At 47.1% G+C, this 26,722-nt stretch overlaps 1 protein-coding gene across 2 annotated transcripts in view; it reads left to right on the forward strand.

Annotated features, from left to right (window-relative positions):
- Window positions 1-464: 464 nt before the first annotated feature.
- The window catches only part of LOC110291452 (aldehyde oxidase 2), an 83,293-nt gene continuing 57,035 nt past the window's right edge, over window positions 465-26,722 (forward strand). Inside the window, exons 1-15 of one of the 2 annotated variants that reach the window (XM_085837496.1) lie at window positions 465-558; window positions 1,300-1,408; window positions 3,439-3,565; window positions 5,537-5,598; window positions 7,759-7,842; window positions 10,069-10,149; window positions 12,188-12,332; window positions 13,406-13,498; window positions 17,394-17,545; window positions 18,257-18,350; window positions 21,089-21,198; window positions 22,009-22,193; window positions 22,815-23,001; window positions 24,957-25,049; window positions 26,412-26,581. In XM_085837496.1, the coding sequence (XP_085693622.1) occupies window positions 521-558; window positions 1,300-1,408; window positions 3,439-3,565; window positions 5,537-5,598; window positions 7,759-7,842; window positions 10,069-10,149; window positions 12,188-12,332; window positions 13,406-13,498; window positions 17,394-17,545; window positions 18,257-18,350; window positions 21,089-21,198; window positions 22,009-22,193; window positions 22,815-23,001; window positions 24,957-25,049; window positions 26,412-26,581 (1,730 nt within the window). In that variant the 5' untranslated portion in view covers window positions 465-520. The remainder of the gene's footprint in view (window positions 559-1,299; window positions 1,409-3,438; window positions 3,566-5,536; window positions 5,599-7,758; window positions 7,843-10,068; window positions 10,150-12,187; window positions 12,333-13,405; window positions 13,499-17,393; window positions 17,546-18,256; window positions 18,351-21,088; window positions 21,199-22,008; window positions 22,194-22,814; window positions 23,002-24,956; window positions 25,050-26,411; window positions 26,582-26,722) is intronic. The other variant, XM_085837497.1, reaches the window with a different exon arrangement.

Consider the following 26,722-nt stretch of genomic DNA (forward strand, 5'->3'; position numbering starts at 1 on the left):
TAGAAAGAAGGATGCTCACGGTGGGACCCAGAGGCAAGATAACAGACCTAGAGACTCATCACCCACTTCAGGTGTAATACAGCCAGAGGAAGGCTGGGTTATTACAAGCCAAAATTAATAACGTATTGAGTTGTTAAAAATAGTTCTTCTCCCCACAATTACATGACCAGAGCCAGAAGAAGACAAAAATACCTTGTACTGAAGTAGGGTCTGTCTAAGGAGTTTTACCTTAACAAGATGTATATAGTTAGCTGGCCTGACAATGTAGGTATCACTCCTTCTTTGCAAATGGAAACAAGCCAGAATGGGCTAGTTTATCCAGGACCACATAGCTAAGCAATGGCTTCTCCGACAGGGTGTCATCCACAAAGACCTTTCACACTAGTGACACCCTAGGGAAGCAGCTCGCTCAGAGGCAAAATGTCTGCTTTGCATCTTTTCCTTGACTTCTTCCTTCCCAGTACGCCTCACAGGAACTAAGGATGCCTGTGGAACAGGAGGCTGTGGGGCCTGCACAGTGATGGTGTCACAACACGATCCGGTGTGCAAGAAGACAAGGTAGCTACCCAGGGTTCAGTAGCCAAAAGAGAGGTTTGTCCCTGCCTGACTTCTGTTCTACCACATAACTAAGAAAGACCAGATCCTAGTGTCCCACTGAAAGAATCCCCACCAATGCTGTGAGCCCTTTACTCTGATTATGTAACTATGCTAACTGCCTTCTGTATATCACTCCTGAAACTTGAACTTCATCCACATCTTTGGTCCAAACCAAGATGGGTTCAAAACACAGATTCCCCCCACATGGTTAAATGAGTTTACTCAGAGAGCCTAAACTAACAAGAAAATGAATGCAGAGTGCACTAGTATAGGCAAAAGGCAAAAAGCCTTTGCTTGTGATGCGGCCATTGCTCAACAAAGACTAATAGAAGTTCAGCCACCCATCTGGTGACATGGGTCCTTCCCCACTTGGGGAAAGAGAGTTTAATGATTAAGAGCTCTTAGGGGGATCTATTTTAAGACTGTAAAGATTTTTCTGATATTCAGGATGTGTCCAGGTTCACATTAAGGACCCCCAGTTCTCATAGGTGTCATAGAATGAGCAGAGAGTGATTTGACTTGTTCTCATCTGTCATCCCTGCAGTCTTCCCACCTCCCCACTTCATCAGAGCTGCCACCTCTGCAGTCCATGTCTCCCATGCCCCCAACCTGGCCATCAGAGTTGCCCTTCTTAGTTGCTGGTTCTCCATGGTGCAGGACTGTGTCACTTTACTCGGTTTTCTTTGTGTTTCCCACACAAAGACACTTCTCCGTCATGGCATGCCTGGTGCCCCTGTGCTCCTTGCATGGGGCTGCCGTCACCACCGTGGAAGGTGTGGGAAGCATCAAGACTAGGCTCCACCCTGTGCAGGTAAGCACACATTCTAATCTTCTCACTTCTGAACTTCACTTTGCCAAAGGCTGTGCAGACTGTCTGTCCCACCTCCACCTTCTGGGTCACAATGTAGGAGCTTTGGTCAGTCAGACACTCATTGATCAGGGTGATAACATGCAATCGGTGATATTAGAGAAAGCTATGCCAGGCAATGGTGGTGCACACCTTTAATCCCAATACTTGGGAGGCAGAGGCAGGTGGATTTCTGAGTTCAAGGCCAGCCTGGTCTACAGAGTGAGTTTCAGGCTATACAGAGAAACCCTGTCTCAAAATAAACAAAACAAACAGAGAGAGAGAGAGAGAGAGAGAGCTCTAAAACACACCTTCATTTGATTAAATGGTCATCATTCATTGTTTCTTCTATTTGGATAATATTAAGATTTTAAAAACCTTTTCTGATACCAATTTACTATAAACTGAAGTGGATATTGAACACAGGCTATAGAATAAATGCCTCTGAGGATTTAGCTGGGGATGTAGCTGTTGATAGAGCACTTGCCTACCATTCATGAAGTCCTTGGAATGCTGGCGCATACTTATAACCCCAGTACTGGGGAAGTAGAGACAGAAGGAGTTCCAGGTCATCCTCCACTACACAGTGAGGTCAAGGTCAGCCTGGAATACATGAGATGCTATATCAAAAAGCCATACCCATGGCTGGAGAGATGGCTCAGTGTTAAGAGCACTGACTGCTCTTCCAGAGAATCCAGGTTCAATTCTCAGCACCCAGTTAGGTCAATTATATCAGCTTCTAACTCCAGTGCCCAGGGGATCTAATGCCCTCTTCTGACTTCTACAAGCACTACACAAATATGTTACACATACATATACTCATCTATTATCCATATATATCCATACACACACACACATATGGTATGCCCTATCAACGGCTATATCCCCATCCCCTCAGAGACATTTACTCTATAGCCTGTGTTCAATATCTACTCTAGTTTATAGTACAATTGGTATCAGACAACATTTTTATGAGATAAAATTTAGGGATCATTCCCTGTAGCATAAAGGTTTGAGGCGTAAAAATCAGCATTTGGCTGAGGGAAGTCTGAGAGCAACTCCCTAGAGGACGGGGACACTCCCCCTCCAGCACTCAGCCTGCTGCTGAAGCAGCAGTGTTGGGTTGAACGGTGACGTGACATGTGCTGGCACTGTTTCTCCTGTCATTGTCATGGGAGTTTGGGAAGCCACAGTCAGATCAACCAATGCTCAGGGGTTTTAGGCAGGAGAAGCCCCAGGGTTTCTTGATTTAACCACTTGAGAGTCAACTCCAAAGAGGTCAGTAAAGATGAAGGACCCAGAAAAGAGTCTGCTAGGAAGTCGTACAAGACACTCACAGCTAAGTCCACACAGTGGGACCCCAGGCATTGTGCACTGAATCTGGAGCCAAGCTTCCAAGCTTTGGTGTTCCCAGGAGTCACCTGGAACTTGCTAAAAGTTCAGATTCTGGCCAAGCAGTTTGGAGCAGGGACCTGAGTTCCCTACCATTTCCCAGAAGACCATAGATCACGCTTGAAATAACAGAGACCAAAATCCTCAGTCCCTGAAAGCTAAGCCTTTTGAGCTGACACAGAAAATATTAAGGAAGACAACAGGAGATCAGCAATGGTCTCCATGTTGGTCAAAGCCACACAGCCTCCCGTGAGATCTAAGCCGTGGAAGATGTATGGGTGTTCCAAGAAAACCAGTTTTGAAACTTACGTGCACCCTCCTAATAATTACCAATTCCTGGATAAGTGTTCTCACTGGGAGTGCTGGCTGCACACGGCTAATTCCCAAACAGAAGTCTCAGAGCCATCTGACCCTGAAAAGTAATTAAAGTTGCGAGCGGTAACTTCTAAACCTCTTGCCTTTGGGAGCTGCCTAGAAAGGGGAATATACAGAACTGGACAATGGAGCGGGCCACATTTGCTCAGAGGGTGAGAATGGTGCAGATTTGTGGACCCTGGAGAGAGTCAAAGGCAGCAGATGTGACCACAAATGTATGATTCCAGGAGAGGATCGCCAAGAGCCACGGTACCCAATGTGGCTTCTGCACCCCTGGGATGGTGATGTCCATCTACACACTGCTCAGGAACCACCCGCAGCCCTCAGAGGAGCAGCTCATGGAGGCCTTGGGAGGTAGGTGTGACACAGGAGGCAGGCAGAAGGAAAGGGTTCTTCATGCCCCACACCGCCCTCAGGATCTTCCTAGCTCTGCTCCAGTGCCAAGCCACAGTCATTTCTAACATTTGTGTGCAGACACAGATGTCAAGTCATCTGCACATGGCCCAGGGGCCACCACACTTCTGTCTGCTGACTTATCACATGCTCCCCAGGGGCCGGAATCCATGAGCCTACCCAACAAAGCATGACTGGCTGAAAACACAGAAAGTTCTCATGCAGTTCTAGAAGCATTAAGTCTGGAGTCAAGCTATCGGCCCGCTGGTGCTGTGTCTGAAAGCCCTGAAGAGACTGCTTCCTTATTCCTCTCAGCCTTGATTCCTCTCAGCCTTATTTCTCTCAGTCAGCTGAGTCTTGGCATTTCTGAGGTCATGAGCCACATAGCTCCAAACTGTTTCTACCTCACACCTTTCTCCTTGCTGTCTGGCTTACAGATCTTCCTCTTGTTTACAGACATCAGCCACTGGGGTAGGCCCACCCCAGGCCTGGACAACCTTGTTACCTCTTGATTCCACTGGGAGAGATCTTATTGTCCAACAAGGCTATGTTCATAGTTGCCAGGCCTTAAGACTACAAGACTCTTGGGGGGGGGGACATATATCAATTCATAATAAGCCTCTCATCTGAAAGATTTGTAACAGTTTTAGTTTTATAAACATACAGGGTTAATAAACATTATCTTCGGGTGTTATCAATCCGTAAACAAGTCCTCAATTCAAAGGTTGAAGACAGATGAAAATAGATATGCTCCTTATCTGCCAGCTGCTGATCTCTCTCTCTCTCTCTCTCTCTCTCTCTCTCTCTCTCTCTCTCTCTCTCTCTCTCTCTCTCCTTCTCCCCTTTCTCCCTCCCTCTCTCTTGCTCTCCCTAGCTCTCTATCCTTATCTCTTCTTTCAAGTGCAGAAAACCAGAGCTGAGCATATGATAGAGTAGTTATCATGGGCAAAAGTCCTGGGTTCAATCCACAATATTATAATAATAATAATCAGAGAATCATACTAATTCATCTAAAACCCCCACCTTCCCCAGGTCTCTCTTCAGCAGCTCATCGGTCCTAAAACTTGACCAAGCCCAATTTGTCATACTTCCTGCTCTCTACACGACTCCTCCAGGCCAGTCTCTCCCCATCTTGTTCCTGCTGCTCTGAGAATTCTACCCATTCTTTACCAACCCATAGCTTGCACATCCTTTGAGCCCAAACTTCTTAGTCAGGCCATCAGAGATGAACTCTAGTCTACACTCTCTCTCTACCCTCAGACCTTCACCTTCATCCTTGGAAGCGTCAGGATTCCAGACTTTACCACGCAACAGAATGCCCCACTGGTCTCTTAAATGCAGGCTCTCCTGCCTGCCTCCAGATGCCCAGGTTCCAGGATTCATGTTCTTAACAAATACAACCAGGTGACTCTGGTGCAGTGACCTAAGAGCCTCTGAGGAACACACCTGGTAGACCACCCGTGGCACTTTGTCTGTCTAGTGACACCTTGGGAATTGCTTTCTTAAGATCTCACTGCCTTACATAATTTGAAATAGTTATTGTCAATAGCTAAACATCATGGCCAGGATCATAACTCAGAAGTAGAATGTTATCCTAGCATGTCCAAGTCCCTGAGTTCTACTCCCCAGAACTGACAGGAAAATCTGTTAGATCTATTTCGGTTTTTAAAAGAATCCAGTAGAGTGGCTGGAGATGTGGCTCGGTCGTTAGGAGAGCTTGCTGCTCTTCCAGAGGACCGGAGTTCAGTTCTCAGCACCCACATTTGTGGCTCACAAGCACCTATAACTTCAGCCCCAGGAAATGCAATACCTTCTTCTGACCTCTAAGAGCATCCACACACCGACACACATAAATACCCATAAATAAATAATAATCTGGAAAAGTAAGCAGTAGAGGCAAGCAATTCACAGCTATGCTTCCCCTCTGATCAGGGAACCTCTGCCGCTGTACTGGGTATCGGCCAATTCTGGAGAGCGGCAGGACCTTCTGCATGGTGAGTACACAAGGGTAAGGAAGTGGAGACACATCATACGGAGTAGGAATGAGAAGAACAGGTGACCAAAGCTGGGGACGCAAGAATGGGGTTTGTAAGACCATCACAACCGACTAAAACAGACAAATGTCAGCACAGAGGGGAGGGGGAGAGGGCGGGGACTCGTTGGAGCTGCCAGTGCTTGCTGTAGACCAGGTGACCATTACACCACCTTTGATGTGGTCTAGAACCACAGAGGGAAGTCAGGTGAGCTGAGAAGCGGTCTGTCCGACACTCGCCACCAGTGAGACAGGGACAGTGCAGCTGAAATGTTGTCTGTAAACACTAGAAGTCAAGCCAGGCTTTGCTGTGGTGAAGAAGGCTTCTTCTGAGAACCCAAGCAACTAGGAATGGGAAAACAGAAAAAGAAGGTGAAATTGCAGCATAGACGCTAACATTCACTCCAAGAACACAGGGAACAGCCTCCGAAAATAGAGATACCTCTCTGGTGAAAACTCAAATGTCTTGCTTGGCAGTTAGTAAGAGCTCAACAAATAATTGCTCATAATGAGAATGCTGTTGACTGAATAGCATTCGGCAGACACTCAAGATGGTGCATCTGATGACCCTCTGCTGAGGACACAGAGATTGTGGGAGGAGACATTAGGCAGAAGCAAAGGGCACCTCACATCTTGGAGGAGCCCCCTGTAGTTCTTACCCAGCTATTCAGGAGTCCATAGGGACAACGTGATATGCTTATCTTTTTCTGGATCATTCTCCATATAGGGCTTCAACTGTACCTTTAGGCTAGGTACTTTAGGGAAGGTCTTAGGAGCCAATGTGTGCACACATGATCAATGAAGCTCCTTATAGAGAGAGAGCAGACTCTGGGCTGGAGTATTCACAGGAGCATATGTGGCCACTACAGGGCCATGTAGGAAGAGAAAGCAGAAGCCACAGGCTAACATCTCTGTATGTGTTCCTGCCTCAGTTCCACACACAGTAGAGGTAGACCTGGAAATGTACAGTGGGTGTGTCCCAAAGCCAGGAGGGTATTCTGGTCATGTGTGTCCCAGATTTCTATTGCCCTGTGAGGGAGCCAGAGTTGACACACTAAAAAGTGGAATAAAGAGACTCTACACCCAGCCGATGGCTGCTGTAAGTGGGGAAGCATGAGATACCAGCAAGTGTGCTAAATTAATCCTTTCCCTAAGAGTGTAGGTGCTACCTGCTGCTCCTGGAACACAGGTGCTGAAGATAAAGTCCAAAATGAGTTCCAATAGCTCACCCTGTTGCCAGCCAGTCTCATGCTACATTAGGTGAAAGAAACTCAGCCCCAGATAGGACACAGAAGGTTTTTATTACCCACTGAACCCAAAGAAGCATGATTTTCTTCAGCCTCCATCGACCCACGTCCATCCTGGGGACTCTAAGAGCTTATGGTGGGAGAGGAAGGGCTGCTTGCTCTGCCAGCTGCTTTTGCTTCTTGGACAGAGTCAGCAAGTAGCAGCAAAAGATATGGGGAAAGGACAGGGAATTCAAACAGATGGGAGGAAGTGCTTTGCAAGACAGGAGAGACCACCTGAGGAAGCAGGTACAAGGAGTGGGGTTGCAAGAAACAGAAACGGATGAGCTGCAAGCAGGGACCACTTAAAAACTGCCATAATTCACCCAACTGCATTTCCCTTCTGTAAAGGTTCCATATGAATTAAATGAACAATGTTCCAAAATATGTATGCGCTGTAGTGGCTGTATTATGGTTGCCTGAAAATACCATTTTAAAAAATGTATTTTACCACTAGTCATTACCCTAAAATAGCTCAGATATGAACATGATGTTGTAATTTCAATGAATGGTGTTCATCTACTGAGTACAGCATATATATGATATAAATACAATGTAACCCCAAATATGTCAAAATACCAGTGACCTGGGCAGTGGGTGTTTCTTTACACTTCTGCACATTGTGCTATTTTATATTACTTGTTTATATGGTATGTGTTTCATAAACTACCTAATAAAATAAGTAAATAAGCAAAGCAAGATCAGCCTTATGCTATCCCTGTAAGTAGAAGGTGGCTTCAGAGTCTGAAGTCTCATATAGATTGTTCAAACCTTTAGGGCACGACCTTATTTGCCTATAAAAAGTATTGTTCACATACAGCACTTCATGTCCTCAGGAGCCAGACGGTTGTCCACAGAAAGGAACAGGACAGTGTTGCTTGGATCAGAAGGAAAGTGACTCATCGGGAAGCAAAAGTGATGTGAGTCCCTCGGTCTGTTTTGTTCTCTCTCTGTGCATTGCTTAACGCCCACCTAGCTCTGGCACTGCCGAGCATGCGTTTTTTGAGGGAAGGCTCCCGCTTTGTTTGCAACCTTCCCAGCACTTGCGGGAAGCCCCGCACTTTGCAGGTTTGTAGTGAGTATAGTTGCTCATTCAGCACTCACAATCAGATCTTCCCCTTCATAGACTTCAGACTAGAAAGGCTGGGACAAAAGAGAAACAAGACCTCTTAGATGAGGTCACCTCCGTGGTTAGAAACAAGTTCTAAAGCTATCCCTGCTCACACAGCCGTCCTCGGTCCCTGAGCTGAGACAGAGACAGCACTGTCACCTGGGAAGCTGAGGGCAAGCTAAGTCCACTGCAGCATTCCAGCCTGTGGCTCTATCATCTGACAGACATTCCTTTTTAACAGATCCACTGTCCTGTTCTCACAGGGTTAATGAGATCCCAGCTAACACCTCTTAGGCTGTGAAAGAGCTCAGAGCCGGCCTGAGAAAAAACTGCCTCTCATCCTCTTTCTCTGTGTGTCTGTGCCCTTCAGACCCACCTGTCCACAATCACCTCCCGCTGATACCCTTTCTTTAGTCTAAAGAAGGGGTGTGTGGAATAAAGAGGTGTTACCCGAGGAGGCGAGCTGCACACCCCCAAAGTGGAAGAGTCAACATATCCCATCCCAAAGTCCGTTCCCAACCTTGCAGACTTGGGCATTCAGGCTGAGCACCTTCAGGTTGGGCGCTAGGTAGCACTTGACGTACATTAAGCCAAACACCAAGGGATGTGTTTAAGCTAGAATGTCCCTCGGTATTTACTCCTAAGGAGAAACACAACTATAAAGTAAAACCCCATCCTTTCCTCACAGTAACACATACTGCTAACACAAAATGTTAAATTCTGTGGAGAAGGCTGAGTGCTGAGTGACATGGCAGTTCACAGGGGTGTCCCTGCTGGGTGACCAGGTGTCTGCCTGGGACCACCTCTACCTCTTACTCTCTGACCATTTTTCATTTGGACAACTGTTAAGTCTTGCTGTTGAACCAGTTTAGGATTTTTCACGTCTGCCTGTTGGTTCAGTGTCTGGCACTTTCATTCTCAGGTGAAATCTTTTTTTTTCTAGGTTTTAGAACCAAATCATTGGCCCCAAGTACTGCCCAAGCTACTTCTCACACAAGAAACCAACTGGTCCACTGTTACCTCACCCTGCAGGGGTACAGAGAGTCCGTACAAGGAATAACCATGTGCGCTTTCAAGAACCTCTCAAGGCCTCAGAGAGATGGGGGGGGGGGGAGAAGGAGTGGGAAATGACAAATGTCAGGCCGTTTCATCTAATCATCACAATTACCCTCTAAAATAAGCATTATCTTCTCCACTTACTCTTGAGAAAGGTTAAGCACCTTGCCATAGAAAGGTCGGTGGGGGTGGGGTGGGGTGGGGGTGGGGGTGGGGTGGGGTGGGGGTGGGGGTGGGGTGGGGGTGTTAAGAGAGAACCAGACCTGTCAACCCTCCAATGTCTGTGATTCTCTCTCTCCTCCTGCACCCCACACCCTGCAGCTCAGTTCTCCTGTGTCCTCAGGTTCCTCTCCTGGCAAGGAGAGCACTGAAGCAGATGTGAGGGAGACAGGAGGGCAGCTGGGTCCGGTTCTGCCCTGCTTCCCTTTCCTGGTGGGCAAAATTCAGATGATAACTTTTAATACAATTGTCATGGAGATGAAATAACACTAACATGGGTAAAAAGCCTTCAATAAACAGTCATGAGGGGTGTGTGTGTGTGTGTGTGTGTGTGTGTGTGTGTGTGTGTTTATGCAGAAAGATATGTTTAGAGTCATTTTCCCAAAAACTCTGGGACATCCCCAGAGCTCGAGATTGTTGACCATGATTCGCATCGGAGGGGACAGTAAGTGCAGTGGAGGTTCCCCCAAGCTTCTCTAGCATCTGTTTACTTTCGCAAGAAGTCTTGGCATTTCCCAGGATGCTCTTTGTTAGAGTCAAGACATTCTTCCCTCTAGAACCACATTACTGGCAACCAGCCGCTCTCTGTCGGGCAATCAATCCCACCTGTATTCTAAGTCATTGGGTTACAACGAGTTCCCAGTAGGGGGACATGAGAGACTCCTACTGCATGCATCCTGCCCTAATTCCTTAAAGAATCCCAGGGCTCTTTCCAATTGGGCTGAGCTGACACAACCATCTGCTTCTTCCTTTTATAAAGATTTGCACGGAGCTATTTGTGAAAGACGAGTTCCAGCCCTTGGACCCGACCCAGGAGCTCATATTTCCCCCAGAACTCCTGGTAAGACAACTCGGGTATTTTATGTGCTTGTTTAAATCTCCGGTTATGAACCCAATTTTGTAAATCTACCATGTCCTACGGGTGACATGTCAAATGGGAGACGTGTTGGGTAGGCTCCAGAAACCTACTTCCTCCCATCCCTGGCTGACCTTGGGCTTTTTAAAACCCGACCCAGCATTACTTTTAATCAGTGTGATCTGCAATGCGTTCCTGTTGACTGTCCAGGCCGTTCAGCTTGCTGAGCGTCCTCTGTTTTTCCAGGAACTCCATTGCACCGACTGTCAGAAACACTGCCTCTTCCCTCCTTTGCTCCCTGCTTTGGGGGCAGTTTCTTGACTGACAGAAACAGGGGCGCCCAGCCCTACCCCTCTTCCATAAGCCTAGTGAGCACTCTTTCTCAGGCATCCCAGGCCCCTTCTATAAAATACTTTTCCCTCTTTTATTAAATATTCATTTCTAGTTTCAATGATGTGTATGTCAGTATTTCTGTGTTTGAGTGTGTACACCTGAGTGTACACACATGCCCATGTGCCCATGTGTCAGATCCCTGGAACTGGCATAGCAGACATTATGAACCACTGCCAAGAGCAGCGTATGCCCCTAACCCTCTCCAGCCCCCTTTTCTGGGGCAAGAAAACGTTCTGAATATTTTGAATGAGAACATACTCATTCAAAAATAAATACCCATTTAGCAACACACTGCACTGTTGTAAGTACTAGCTATACAGTAAGGAACGAAGCTAACAGAAGACACAGCCCTAGGGGAACTTGTCATCTGGGAAGAGAGGTGGACAGTATGCAAAATAATAGATGACTATGTAAACTGGGCACAGTAACATTAACCCAAGCACTCAGGAGGCAGAGGCAGTCGGATTTCTGTGAGTTCAAGGCCAACCTGGTCTACATAGTAAGTTCTGAGACATCCAGAGCTAAGGAAATATCAAATCAGCAAGCAGAGGCAAGGCTAGAATGCAGATGGTTGTAATTTTCTGTGCTGGGTCCAGAGAAGATGCCTCTGAGGAGGTAATGTCTGAAGAAACTCTAGAAGGAAGAGTGGAGTCTGTTGTGGGGAGGCCATCTGGGAGAAGAAGCCAGGCCTTGGGAACAGCGAGTGTGAACATGCTAAAGGCAAAATGACAGATAGCTGGCCTAATCCAGACTCGCTGAGCCACCCTGGATAGAACACAGTAAAGAGGGAAGGTCAGAAGCCATCAGGACGGGCCGTGCTGGACTTAACGTTGCTTGGCTTTCCCTTGTGTATAGGAAAAGCCACTACGAGGGAGGTCACATAGAAGAGGGTCAAGCTCCTACTGCCGTCATATCAGGATGCTGCCTGTTGCTGAGCCAAGAACCTCCTAAAGCTTGAGGGAGGGGCAGGGAAGAAGCGGTGTGCTCTGTGAGGGGGTAGCCACCATCCCAAAGGGCAGAGGCTAGACCTTTGTGCAGGTGGTGAGGACCAAGTAGATTCTGGGTATACTTGCTGCTGGGTGTGATGTCGCGTGAGAGCCAAGCCTGACCCTAGTGTTATGTGTAGCTAGAGGGTACCAGTTACCAGATGGAAAAACCTCCAGCGGGGCAGGTCGGCTTTCCTTTGGTGTTCTTTTCCAAGGGCTGAGAGAGGAGCTCAGTTAGGGCAAAATAAATGTGAGGTGTCCCTGACACATCTAAGAAGTGACAGACATCAAGAGTTCACTGAGAAATGACATAAATATTAAAGGAAAAAATCCAGACTGATGATATTAATTTGGGGTCATTAGGATTACTGTGAAATAAAAGCCATGAAACTGAATTAATACTAAATTATCCGAGGCTGGGCAGTAGTCCATGGTAGGTGCTGACTTATAGGGTCACTTCTTCCCCAAAGGCCACCTATTTACATGAATTCAGGCTTTAGCCAGTGGACATAGCGAGTGTCTTTCTGGGCAAGTGTCCCCCAGAACCTTGAAGTCTTCCTAGAAGGACACAACCCACCCAGGGCCTGCTGTGGTCCAGAATGGCTGGTATGTGCACAGGTAGATCTCCTGTCATTTGCCCTCAGAGGATGGCTGAGAACCCAGAGAAGCAAACCCTAACCTTTTATGGAGAGAGAATCACCTGGATCGCCCCAGGAACCCTCCAAGAACTCGTGGTGCTGAAAGCTAAGTACCCTGAAGCTCCTCTCATCTCGGGCAACACGGCTCTGGGTAAGTGGTCACAGTCTGCATATTCCATTGTTGATGCCTGGCTGAACTTCCTGGTCCCTGATCCGTTCCCAATCTGCTGCTTAGAGATGAAATACTCACCTGTCTAGCAAATTCAGTGACTTTCAAAGGTGATGGGCACACACCCTAGTAGTATTCAGGATGACTGGGGATGATATGAGAGGGGTTTTTTTAATGTTTTAATTCATTTTATCTCTCGTTCTTTTGCTACAGTTAAATATTAAATAGACATAAAGAATGTTATAAAAAAATGTGTGGATGTATTAACAAACATACCTACTGACTACCCGTAGCCATGTTAATAACTTTGCTTCACACACACACACACACACACACACACACACACACACAGAGTCCAGTGGTAGAATGCTAACCTAGCCTGTTCAAGCTCTGGGTTTGATGCCCAGCATTCTCCACAAACGTGTAATTGGTGTTCTAACCACTGGCCTTCTGAGAGGCACACCCATTGCTCCTCCCTCCCTTCCCTCCTGACAGCACCTCTCAGGTGAACTGTTTGCCCATTGGTCAGCCTCTTCCTCATTTTTTATAATTACCACATACGTTTGAATTCCCAAACAACGCGTCAGTTAATTTTGTATATACTGTATATACTGCACCTGCTGATCATGTGTGAGGCTCTAGGTTGGATCCACAGCATGGAAAAAAAAAGACATTTATAAAACCTGGGGGCCCTAGAAATAGCTGAACCTATTTTAACAGACTAGAGGGACAAATCTTTCCGTGCTCATATAATGGAGCAGAACCCATGTACGTGCAAAAGGAGGGGATGAGTTTCAGGTCAAGAATGTTGACTGAAAAACACAAATTTCAGAGTAATAGCGACAGAATATATATATTCTCCACAAACGTGTAATTGGTGTTCTAACCACTGACCACTTTATATATATTTATATATATATATAGTCATTGCTTTCACTTCCATACATATTTATTATCAAAGTTTAAGCTTTGTGTCTGAATGTTTTTATGAGAAATGTTCCATGTAAAAGAAAAGGCATTTTTCTCTCTCTCTAAAATGTATTTTTTTCCTTCAGGACCAGCCATGAAGTCTCAAGGACACTTTTACCCTGTCCTCCTGTCTCCTGCTAGAATTCCTGATCTAAGAATGGTGACTAAAACCAGTGGAGGTAAGTTCCAGCCCTGCTAGGAAGGTGTGAATGGCTAACCTTTGCACTAACCTACCCCTGTGGATTTCGGCAGATCACCCTCAGGTATCTATCTTATTAGCTCCCGCCCATACTGCATTCTTTTTCTGAAGTGAAAGTGTGTCTCCACTGCAAACCTCATGGCCAAAGCCAAGGTTGTAGCCAGAGACCCTCCATACTCTTTGGCCAAGCACTGGCCAGTCTTCCCGCTTTCTGACTTTTCTCTGATACCAAGTATCAGTAAAATCAGTAATGAAAATAGGTTGTTCCATAGGAAAGGGTCACTTTTCCTCAGCCCTCCTGTCTCTGGGGCCCTTATATGAGGCACAATTCAAAATCCTCAACATAGCCTAATCTTTCCTCTATAGATGAAGAACCTGCGGTGCAAAAAGAAAATGTGCTCGCCCAAGGGCATCAGGTTACAAGGGCACCAGCTCACAGTTCAGAAGCCCCACTGCCTTTTCACATTAACTGCCCAGTTTGGTCCCTCCGCCAAAGGAAGCCAGCCAGGCTCTCAAGTCTGTGCAACTTGTGGCCAATGACTCGCTTAAAGCTAAGGCGTGAGCGCCCTCTAGTGGCCTTCAGGAAACTTCCTGTGGCCAGGAGTGTGAACACCACCGGGGTGACTGGAACTAGCTGTGCTCACGGCAGCACCCTCAGGAATCATATATTTCTACAACAGTCTCACTTTTGATGTAAGGGTCTCTTTAAACAACACGTTCATTCATATATCCACAGTTGGATCAGCCTAATTTTCTTTTAAAGGCATTAATATGAAGTGTCCCAAGGTCACTGCTGATGGGCCCAGGAGGCATAGAGTCAAAGTTTAAAATCATATAAAAACACTGTGAGGAGGGAATGTGAACAATGGAAGCACCACAACAAAGGCCATGATGGCCTGTCTGGCCTCGGTCAGAGTATGAACTCTCGTGAGGACAGGGCTATATAGAACAGGGAGCTGGCATTTTGGAGCCTGCTAGAGGGTTGGGCTGCGTGGGGTTGTTTGTTTTGTTGTTGTTGTTGTTGTTTTTGCTGCTGCTGCTGCTGCTGCTGCTGCTGCTGCTGCTACTGCTGCTGCTGTTGCCTGTGTCAAAACCAGAAGCAGGATCAGGGTATGGTGGCTCCTGCCCTCATGCCTGGAATCCCAACGACTTGGAAGGAGGGAGAGGGAGGATCAGAATTCAAGGTCAGCCTTGGCTACACGAGACTGACTGTCTCAAAAACAAAAAGCAACAAAAAGCCAAAAGAGGCAGTGATGAGCCACTCTGGTCTCTGTATTTCTGGCTTAAATAACAGCAGTAAGATGTTTATACGATGTTGTGTCTGGTTTGTTTTTCCCTAAAGAGAACCAGGGTCTTCTCGGGACAATGGATCATTTGACAGAGAACAAGGTTAGCTCTACTGGGCTCCTGCAGAGATACAGCAGGCATTTAGGGTTTGAGTGTTTGTTTTTTAATTTTTATTTCATGTGCATTGGTGTTTTGCCTGCATATATGCCTGTGTGAGGGTACAAGATCCCCTGGAATTGGAGGTACAGACAGTTGTGAGCCACCACGTGGTTGCTGAAAATTGAACCCAGATCCTCTGGTAGAGCAGCCACTGACATCTCTCCAGCTCTTGGGTTTGAGTTTTAGTTTGCTGTTGGGAAGATTATTTGGTTTGGTTTGGTTTGGTTTGGTTTGGTTTGGTTTGGTTTGGTTGATTTGGTTTGGTTTGGTTTGGTTTGGTTTGGTTTGGTTTGGTTTGGTTTTAGAAGCACAGTTTCCTTAGATAGCCCAGGCTGGCCTCAAAATCACCCTGTCTCAACTTCCCAAGTGCTGGGGATACAGACATGAGCCACTCCATCTGGTTAAGGCCAGAGGTTTTACAGAAGTGGACAGTAGATTCTAATAGAACCACTGGGATAAGGAATCAACAGGCCCTAGGTAGGGGTTCTGAGTCGAGGCCAGATCTCATAAGAATTATCTTCTATGAGATGCTGAGACAGGACAAGGACTCCAGGCTGACAGTCTGAAAACGAGGGACTATTTAGTTACAGATTTCAGGTGAGATTTTCTTGGCACATGAATTACTGGTCTTCTCCATCCAGGAAGTTAACTGAGGTTGGTGAATCAGGGGTCGGGGGTGAGGGAGGGGAGTGGGGGTGAGAGGGTGTTGGCAAAGACAAAGGATATATTGTGCCAAGAACATTTAATATTGATAAAATATAGCTATGTGGGAGGGTTGAATACTCTCAGAGGTGAATCAACAAGAGAAAATTCAAAGTCCAAGAAGAAACCTGTTAAAAATCAGGCTCACAGCAGCTATCCAGGCCTGCAAGTGAGCTCAACTCCAGCCCTGTGTGCTAAGGTTTCATTATGTAAACTTGAGAGAGGTGAAGGATTTCTTTTAAAAGGTCAACTCTGGTTGTCTTGGGTGACCACATACTTTCCTATATTGATTTGAAACCTGGGTGTCCTACTGAGGAGAAACCCTGAAGTTCTTGCTCACATCCTGCCAATCCTCACACGTTTAACTCCCAAGTGTTGTCAAAATGTTGATTAATTTCTGGTCAGTTGGCAAGGAGCACTGTGCCTCTCCTCCTGGGTGCTCACCCACACAGCTCCCTTCGCCCCACTCCTGTGACCCCCGAACTTCCCCACACCCAACACCAGCCAATGGGAGGCCTGAGGCAGCCGCTCCAGTGAGATGTGTTTGTTTTGATTGGCCAGTGTCCTTCATGGACCGACTCATGAAGGTTGTGATCATCAGCGTTGGAAAATCTGCAGTCAAAATGTGACTGATTGGATTCTTGTTTGGGTCATCTTGACCTAAATTCTTGAGCTATTATATTTAGAAATGTTTTCAAATAAGAACATACTGAAAGGTCACACAAAGTGGGGGTGATTTACATGGAGAGGTTCACACAGCCTACCTCATTTCTTGACAAGTAAATAGAAGCTTGGCTTGTTCATTACTTGGGTTGGTCGTTCACATATTTTTCCTCTGAGAATCACCAGGAGTGGTTAATGTGCTGGTATCCTGTCAGATTCAAATTGGCATCACCATAAATACTGGGAGAAACATAAAGCCAGGGAGAAGGTCACTCATATTTGTCCGAACTTCAAGTTTGTATAAAAATCTCTTTTCTTCCAAAAAATAATTGTTGATTTTAGACCAAGACCTAGAGATTCAAATAACCTTTGCCATTGTGATAATGTTATCAGATTTATTCTCCTTAACCCCATAGTAATCATGGTCGCTCAGAAAGATCATGGGAGTTCTAGAAGAATCTACCACTGGCATGTTGTTGCCAGTACTTCTTCTCTCCTATCTCTATTTCTTCACACTTGTTCAAAGATGAGTGCCGCCACAGGGTCCTGTGCATAGCTACACAGGAGACAGGTCACCGTGGAGCATTTTAAAAGTTTTATAGCCAGGGAAACTGGATCAGCTATCTGGGTCTTGCAAGCATAAAGGTCTAAGTTTGATCCCCAGAAATCACATAAAATATCTGGGCAAAGTAAGACACGCTATAATCACAATATTAGGGAAGTAGAGACAGGCAGACCCCTGAGGCTCACGGGTCCAATCAAATCTAACAGACTGTGTACCAGTGAAAGAAAAAAAAAACAGGATTGCCAACCAAGGTAATACACACACACAGAGGCACAGAGGCACACAAACACACAAGCAGGCATACACACACACACACACACACACACACACACACAAGCCCAGTTCCCAGAGACTGATCTAGCTGACGTGGGAGCTCCTGGTGACCCTCTGAGCAGCTGCAATGGCAGTCAGCACACTAACCAAATATTAAGTGAGACCCTATAGTGTAGTGATGCAAGCTCTGCACCTCCCATGCCAACAAAACAACCTGCTCTTCCAGGACTGACCATAGGTGCCTGCTGCAGCCTGGCTCGGGTGAAGGACGTCTTGGCTGAGAGCATCTCTGAGCTCCCACAGGAGAAAACTCAGACCTACCGAGCACTCCTGAAACACCTCCGGAGCCTGGCGGGACAGCAGATCCGGAACATGGCGGTGGGTCTCCCACTGTCATTCTCTGGGCACACACACGTTTCTCATCATTGAGACACCAGGATAAGCCGAAAGGTCTCGATGAGTTGAAACGACAGACCAATTAACAAAGACTTTTACATCAATATATGATATTTAGTAAAATGTTTAAGGAAATTCTAGATGAAATCCAACACAGTAGCTAAGCAGGAACACGGGTCACAAAGGCCATCATGATTTTGCTAATTTCTTGACAAACCTGTCAAAAAAAGCCTGATTTAACCTTAGGCTTCATTAACAGAAGTATAGTACCCACAGAAAGCCGGCCAGCCTTTGACTTTGTACTATTCAAACTACAGCTGGAGACTCACTGACGTGAGGTTTTGCAAGCACGCGTACATGCCTTTCTCCAACATCTGCTGGGCGGTGTAACCGAGATCCTTAGACCTTGGGGAGTCAGCAGATGTCATTGACTCTTTAAAACTCTCAAGTGATTCCAAACTGACAAGAGCCTGACAAGAAGAGGGGGATGAATGAGTTTGGGGGTTGGAAGCACATCTAACGAAGAGATCGGGTCAGTCAACGAGAGCATAAGAGATGCCTCCCAACATGCACGGACCCCTGAGGACAGAACTGGCCAAGATTCCTCTTGACCCTTTCCGAGACCCTGAGGGGATCACAAGCAAATGTCCTGGCCTAACCAAAACACTAACCAAGATGTTGCTCTCTCTCTAGTCCTTAGGCGGACATGTTATAAGCAGGCATTGCTACTCGGACCTGAATCCTATCCTCTCTGTGGGCAACACCACACTCAATCTGCTGTCAGAAGGTAAGCTGCACTCCAGGCAGCCCTTAAAGAGCCTTTGTTTTTTGTTTTTAATTACATTTTTAAGGTTTTCTTAAGGAACTGCATTAAGTAGTAGCCTAGGTCGTTGACTCTCTGTTCACCATAGGGAGGTACATTGTAGCAATGGGCAGAGGTGCTTTCTACTGACACACACACACACACACACCACATGCTCATGTGTTAGTTCATGTGTTCTTGCTTGACCAGGGATGATGTGTAAAAGCTACCATGAGAGCAAGGTTTCAACGTCCTGGAGACATGGCTCAGAGGTTAAGAGTACACATTGCTCTTACAGAGAACTGGAATTCAGTCCCTGGCACCCACATCAGGTGGCTCACAAGCACCGACAACTCCGGTTCCCGGGGAACTCAACATCCCCAGCTGCTGTGAGCACCCACACTCACGACACATGTTCACAGAGACATAAAACTATGTATGTATCATTTCAAAAAAAATTTAAAACCAGCCTTTCAATGAAGTGAATGTGGTTAGAGAAATGGGTCTGCAGTTAAGAACATACCCTGCTGTTGCTGGGGCCTGAGTCTACTTCCCAGCTCCCATGTCAGGTAGCTCACAACCACGGAAATCTGACGTCTCTAGCCTCCAATGTCACCCACATTCACATGCACATAACCACATAAAACCGCTGTACGTAACTAAAAATAAAATTAGATTCTTTTGAAAGGAGACTGAGAACTAGGCTTGGTGGTGCACACCTTTAATCCCAGCACTCAGGAGGCAGAGGCAGGAGGATCTCTGGTCTACATAGTGAGTTCCAGGATTATGTAAAGAGACTGTCTCACAAAAAAATTTAAAAAATAAAAAAGAGGGGTGGGGAGTGGGTAGGTTGCAAAGGGTGCCTTCCTTCAGCCTAAGAGAGCAAGGCTCTTGCCTTCCTCCTTCAAACTACATCCTATCTGAGTCACCCCCTACTGCCCCCTATTCTCATGCCAGGAGTCTATCTCAGGCCAGAGCCTTATGCATGTCAGGCAAGTATTCTACCACAGCTCACAGCAATCGCTTCATATTGTTACAATCCCTATTAAATTCCATGAGCTAAATGAGGTGCTTTTTTAAATGTATTGTACCGTGTGTGTGTGTGTGTGTGTGTGTGTGTGTGTGTGTGTATGTATGTATGTATGTGATGCATGTCACTGTGCACAAGTGTCATCAGACTTGGCTGCAAGTGCCCTTTCCCCCTAAGCCATCTTTCTGGACCTAACTTTTGAGCGAGACTAGTACTGAAACTTTAGCAGATGTGAACCACTGTCTGTCTGGCTTCCATTCATCTCCCCATCTCCTCAGACCATCCTGCCCTGTCCCCAGGGCTTCTAGCTCTAAAATGCCCTCCCTTTTCCTCACTGAATACCTAACTGCTAATCCAATACTCCGTCCTCTGTCCCTCCCACTCCCTCAGCAGATCTCCCTGCCTCCACCCAGGCACAGGGATACAGAGGAAGTAGCCACAGCCACTGCCCCTGTAGACTTCTAGGCTCCCTGGGGTGTTTAATGCTGTCACTCACTGCTCAGAGTTCAGAGGTGGTGAGGAGAGACTTGGGGGCTGAGAAAAAAAATGCTTAGGCCCCACTCCCTCATTGCTTTCACATGAAACCTACTAAGAGGGAGGCCATAAAAGGTTAAGTGTGCTGGTGGAGCCGGGCTCCTCTCTGAGGACACCAGGCCTGTAGTTTGGGATGACCCCAGTATAACCCACAAAACCGTCAAGAAGCCAAGGCTCTGGGGATACCAAGACGGTGAGGTCCCTTCTCAGGGTCTTCTGCTATCATGATGGTAGCAATGTTCTACTGGATATTTGTAGTTACCTTTGATTTATGGTATCTGCCTTCCAAACTCTGCCGAAGCTGGCACAGACCTCCATCACTCCAGAGAAGGCAGGGTCTCAGCTCATGGACTTAGCTCAAGGGAGGTAGGCAGTGATCAGCTGTGACTTTGGGGTTTCCCATCCAATTATGACTATGCTAGCTTTCCAACCTGCACAGAGCTCATGCCATCCCTGGGCTGTGGTTTGACCTCTTCAGGATTCATCCTATACCAGTGGTTCTCAACCTTCCTAATGCTGCAACTCTTTAGTACAGTTCCTCATGTTGTGGTGACCCCCCCCCCACACACACACCATAAAATTATCTTCATTGTTACATCCTAACTGTAAGTTCACTATGTTATGAATCGTAATGTAAATATCTGTATTTTCCAATGGTGTTGGGAGAGGTTGAGAACAGATATCCTTTACCTTAAAAAATGCAAACCATATTTTAAAGCCAGAGGAAACCCTCTGGTCCCAAGAAGTGATAGCTGAGCCCAAGGGAGATTTGACAAGTTATTTAAAGGTATGTTTGCGTCAGGAACACAAAACTGCAGTAAGTGTGAAAAGCAGATAACTCTGCTTACAGTGAGACCCAGTGTTCCCACAAGTTATACCTCAGCCTTGACCCTCCGTCCATGGTTCATTTGGTTAGCTAGCCTCGGCTGAAGGATGAAAACCCACAGGGTGGTGGGTATGGCATGAGTGTTGACAGGAAAACAAATGTCACGCACAGTGGAAGGAAAGGGGACACTGGAACAGTGTCACAGACTGGAACCTTTGCCTCAGTCTCTGTGAACAGAGGTCGTATGCCTTCTCCTCTGGCAGCCAACCTCTGAAGGTGCAGATGGGGCTTGCTTTTCTCACAGCTATCCTGAAATGGCACTTCCTTCCACAGAAGGCCCGCGGCAGATTCCCCTCAGTGGACATTTTCTTGCTGGGTTGGCAAGTGCAGACCTGAAGCCCGAGGAGATTCTGGGGTCTGTGTACATCCCACACTCTCAGAAGGTAAGACCCCGGCTGGTTGCCTTGACGTTGTTTCTCCCTGTTGTCCATAGTGAAGTCATCTCTGCTATCTGCAGACAGTCGGAAGGAACGTAACCGTGCCCCCAAAACTGTTTCCTGACCCACTGCAAACTAGTTCAGCAATAAACCTCTGGGACTGCCCTGCACAAGTGCTGCTGGATGTGGGTTTTGGTTGTTGCTGCAGCTGTGGGGTGTGGCCCGCAGCCTTGGGGTGTGGCCTGCGGAAGCCCACAGGAAGGCCTGTGGCCATGCTCCCAAGCCCACTTGTTTCCATAGGTGAAGGTTCTCTGGCCGCAGATGGAGCTTCTCCACCTGACACACAGGAAGCTGGAGCCCTAGACTTGGCTTTCCCAGCCCCACATTTCTGCCAAACCCTACAGCACGTAGAAACACAAGGCCTCCAGATGTTCCCTGGCCCAAGATACCAAAGTTGATGTGGCCACCCAGCTAGCTATGAAGGTGGCCTTCTGCCCTCTCTGTTCCATAGGCCTCTTTCCAAAAGCTGTGCTTGACTCTAAAAGAAGCACAATAACACACACACACACACACACACACACACACCCCACACTCACAGGTCATAATGAAGTCTTAAGTTTCATTTCAGCTATGGATAATCTTTGGTAGTCCTTCCTGTGAAACAGAAACGTTGGCATGCAAAGGTAGCAGATAGAAAAATGGTGTATCGTCGAATTAGAGGGCTCAGCAGCTGTGACCACCTGTCACTCTTGCAGAAGACCCGGGAAGGAAGAAACCTGGCTTTTCATTCTGATGGAGCGGTTTCTGTCTCCTCAGCGGGAGTTCGTGTCTGCCTTCCGGCAGGCCCAGTGCCATCAGAACGCCTTGCCTGATGTAAATGCTGGCATGAGAGTCCTGTTCAGAGAAGGCACAGATGTCATTGAGGAGCTGAGCATTGCCTATGGAGGGGTGGGGCCCACCACCATCAGTGCACACAGGTCCTGCCAGCAGCTTCTGGGCCGGTGAGTCATGAACTCTGTGCCTTAAAGGGAACCTCAATGACAGGACGAAGAATTGGCCCTGACAACTGTTGGCAAAGCCCTGGAATGACAGAAACTTGGACTCAAAAGAACCACTGCTTCTTCCTTCTTTAGTTTTGCTGACTTAATTCCACATTATTTGGCTTCAATTAGGCCACTTTTGGGGAGAGGACACAACAAAAATGGCCTGTGTTTTCTCATCCAGCCCCTGTTTCTCCTGCAAATGAACACCCAGCCGGCCTCTCCATGGGGCACTCAATGCTCCTACCATAGGGTTCACACTTTCTTCCTGGGTAAAGGGCATCCAAGTGTGAATTCTGTTGCTGCTCTAGAATATTCTGGAATGGTTCTAGAATATTCTGACTCTAGAACATGCTTGATTTATGCTGCAATGGAGAAGGCACCATTCTCACTCAGCCATGATTCTTGTGCCTCTTGGAGCAACTTGCAGGCTTTGTTTTGTCCATAGTCCCTTGTTAACCAAGATTCTAAGGGAAACCCTGGGCGGGAGGAGGGGATGCGGGGCGGGGGGTGTCTCTAAAATGTCAGTTCCCTGCAATCAGGCCACCTTTAACTGGTTCTTCTTGCCTCACACTGTGCCAGACACTGGAACGCACTGATGCTAGACGAGGCTTGCAGACTGCTTCTGGATGAAGTCTCCCTCCCAGGCTCAGCCCTGGGAGGCAAAGTGGAATTCAGGAGGACTCTGATTGTCAGCTTCTTCTTCAAGTTCTACCTGGAGGTTCTGCAGGAACTGAAGGCTGACGAGAAGCTGCCCCCCGAGTCCACCGTAAGTGCGTTGGGGGACAGTGACAGATGATCTCACACACGATCATGGACTCACAGTTCTGAGGCCAGGAGGCCTTGACCAAGGTGTCATCAGGAAGCAGAGTGAGGTGACTCAACCTTGCGACCCCAACATTTGAGAGGCTGAGGCAGGGAGATCACAAAGAGTTCAAGTTCTGTCTGAGCTACAGAGAGTTGTCTCCAAATAAAATAAACTGAAATCCAGAGGTGTTATCAGAGCTGATGCGGTTCCTCCTGAGAACTGTGAGGCTCTACTCTACCCCCTTGCCTGGCTTCTGCTGGCTTGCTGGGGACGTTTGCTGGGGACTTAGGGTTCTTTACCTTGTATGTATCACCCTGCTAATGCCTTCACAGGACACTGCCCCTGGGTGAATGTCTATATCCAAATTTCTCCTCCTAAGAGGATATCAGCTATAACAACAGCCAATTCTAATTCATTAGCGCTGTCGTAAACCTCAGCTCTTGCTTGGAGAGGTCACACTTGGGAGGATGGAACAGAACACCAGCTTCTGTCAGCTCCTTGCTGCAGGAGTTCTTAGCTTTACCACTGCCTTTGCCAATTGTCCTGTGGAGAGCCTGTTACCATTATCTGTCCTCTGTTCTGGGGAAGCCTTTGTCAGTCCTGGGATTCAACCTTGAAGGCCTGTCAAAGCACCTCCGCTCTCCAGTGTTCATCGTGCCCCAGCACAGAACTGTTACTAGGTCTGTGTCTCTCCTCTGTGATTTTTTTTCTCTTAAAATAAACTTTATTGAAGCATAATTTGCCATGAAACAAGAGACAAATAATAAATATGTAGCTAAACCCACCTGTTTAAACTTGATGCACAGATATAGTACTGTGGAGCCACCAGCTTAAACTAAATACAACACACTTTCATCACCCCGGAGAATCCCCATGCCCCCTTCCGTCATCCCCACCCCCATCCAGACAAACATTATCTCCTGTGTGCTACTAAAGCTTCATTTTGCTTACTCTGGAGTTTTGTAATCAATATGAAGTGTAAATTCAATTCTTATGTTTCAAAAGCCAAGCACTGGCGTGTCTACGAACATCTACACAGCTCTCTAGGTTTTCTGATTGCGAACGTCTGGAATATGTTAATGGAGATATCCACGCTCCCACTTGTTCCTCCTGCCTTGTCCCTGTTCTCTCTCAACCCTCCCCGACCACACAATGCTCACCCTTCCCTGTCTTATAACCCTCAGCCACCCCCACCCTGTGGCCACTGTCCCTCATCTCTGACTTCATTTCTCAGTCAGGATACCAGAGCAGCTAGGATACTGAAAAAAAGTCTTCAGAATTTTTTTCCTTGTGTGAACCATGAGCTCTGGCTTATTCTGGGATGGCGTATCCAGCCTAGAGTTTTTTCTTTTCCTTTTTTTTTTAATTTATTTATTTTATGTATATGAGTACACTGTAGCTGAACTGATGGCTGTGAGCCATTATGTGGTTGCTGGGAACTTGAATTCAGGTCCTTTGCTCGCTCTGGTCGTCCCTGCTCTCTTAGGTCCACCCTCTGGAGCCTAAAGATTTCTTTATCTAGGTCTTCAGATGCACCAGAAGAGGGCGTCAGATCTCACTACGGGTGGTGAGCTACCATGTGGTTGCTGAGATTTGAACTTAGGACCTTCGGAAAAGTAGTCAGTGCTCTTAACTGCTGAGCCATCTCTCCAGCCCTAGCGTTTTCTTCCTAATAACCCCTGGTTTCTCCCACCTCCAAGTTCAGACCTTTCCCTCCAGGTACATGAGGATCAGATTCAAACCAGTCCCCCAAGCCCCGTCTTGGATGGGAGGGTGGGAGGGCACCAGGGTCATAAAAAGTGAAACCCTGGCAGGATAACTAGGCCACCCTCAGCACATTAGGGGCCGGTTTTCATAATCCAAACCCAGCCCGAACCAGACTAACCAGTCTCTCTCATTGTGCCGCGTGATCCCAGGACAGCCAGAGATATCCAGAGATCGCAGACCGGTTCCTAAGCTCTCTGGGAGATTTCCAGGTCACGCTACCCCGGGGAGTCCAAACATACCAGGTCAGTGAGTTTGATTTCACTGAAACCTACACTGAGAGATAAGAGAGAGCTGTGTGGGCCAGGCAAGCTATTCACTTGAGTAACTTTTAGTTCTTTCTAATTGTTCCTAATTCAAATCAGTAGCCTCTGGCCCCCAAGAGCTGGTGCTGTAGGGCACAAGACTGCACTGCCAGACTGATCTGCAGACAGACAGTCATAATTACTCTAAAGTGATATTCTTTGGGTATTTGTTAAATACCTACCCAGAAGAGTAGCTGAGCCCAGAGGTTCAGTCTCTAGCCCAAACTGCACATTTTTAATCTCCAGTCAGCAAACAAGAGGCCTGCAAGTGACTGCACTCATCTTTCTGGAAGAACCATTTAGAAAATAGCTGTTCTTGCAGGTACATGCCCTCCGAGAGAGAGAGAGAGAGAGAGAGAGAGAGAGAGAGAGAGAGAGAGAGAGAGAGAGAGAGAGAGAGAGAGAGAGATGAGGACATGGCTCTCCTAGGTGTGGTTGAGGAGGTAGAGTTTATTGTAGCTATGAGGAAAAGAACAGCCAGAGGCATCTGAAAGGGTCAACACTGAACCGGGCATGAGAAGGGGGAGGTGGGAATCAAAACAGGCGAGAGGAGGGGAGAGGTAAAGGAGGTGAAGCGGGCCTAAGAGAGAAGCCGAAGACCAAAAGAACAAAGCAGAGGTGGCTGAGGTTACATAGGAATCAGAGAAGCTAGGTGGATGAAGAAAGCCCAGGAAGAAGCTGAGAGTAGAGTGTGGTGTGCCAGCCAGCATGACTCTGGAATAGGTACTGCCTCTGTGAGTAGGGACCAGGCATGGCCAGAGCCTGCTTTGATATGTTAAATGGGCACCTCAGTTAGCCATCTGTCCACAGTTAGACACCTAACATACACACACACACACACTCACATGCATGCTCACATTCACATGCACATGTATGCACGCACATACTCACACACGCGCACAACCACAGACACACTCACACACACACACGCAGACACACACACACACTCACATGCATACACACATGCATACACACATTCACATGCACATGTTTGCACTCACACACTCACACACGCTCACATCTACACACACACACATAACCAGTGCAAGTGTCTCAGAGAAAAGCCCCAGAACACCCTCTTTCAACACCCCACTGGGTCTGGAGTATCCCGTGCCGGTTCCACCCCCATCAAGTCTTCTCACTCAGGCTTTGGTCTCTCTCCGAGGTCATGCTGTATCACATAGGCCTCCTCTGACTCACTCTGATGTTTGTGACCCAAGGGGACTGTCCCATGCCTCCTCCCTGAGTCAGCAGGCCACCTGAGGTGAAAGGTTCCTGGGCTAACTCTCTCTTCCTCTCTAGAGAGTGGATTCTCACCAACCTCTCCAAGATCCAGTTGGACGTCCCATCATGCACCTGTCAGGTCTTAAACATGCCACGGGGGAAGCTGTATTTTGTGATGACATCCCTAGGGTGGATAAAGAACTCTTCATGGCTTTAGTCACCAGTACCAGAGCTCATGCAAGAATCATGTAAGTAAATCAAAGCTTCCAAAATCCTTTTAAAGGTACAGTTAATCCTGAGATTCACCAGAGAAAAACCAACTCTACCATTCTGGGCCAAATTAAAGCAAGCTTTAAATGCCGACCAAGAGATGGACTTCGGTCAGGAAT

The sequence above is a fragment of the Mus caroli genome, unplaced genomic scaffold (assembly GCF_978045245.1).
Source record: "Mus caroli unplaced genomic scaffold, Mus_caroli_1 scaffold_1, whole genome shotgun sequence".
Taxonomy (NCBI): Eukaryota; Metazoa; Chordata; class Mammalia; order Rodentia; family Muridae; genus Mus; species Mus caroli.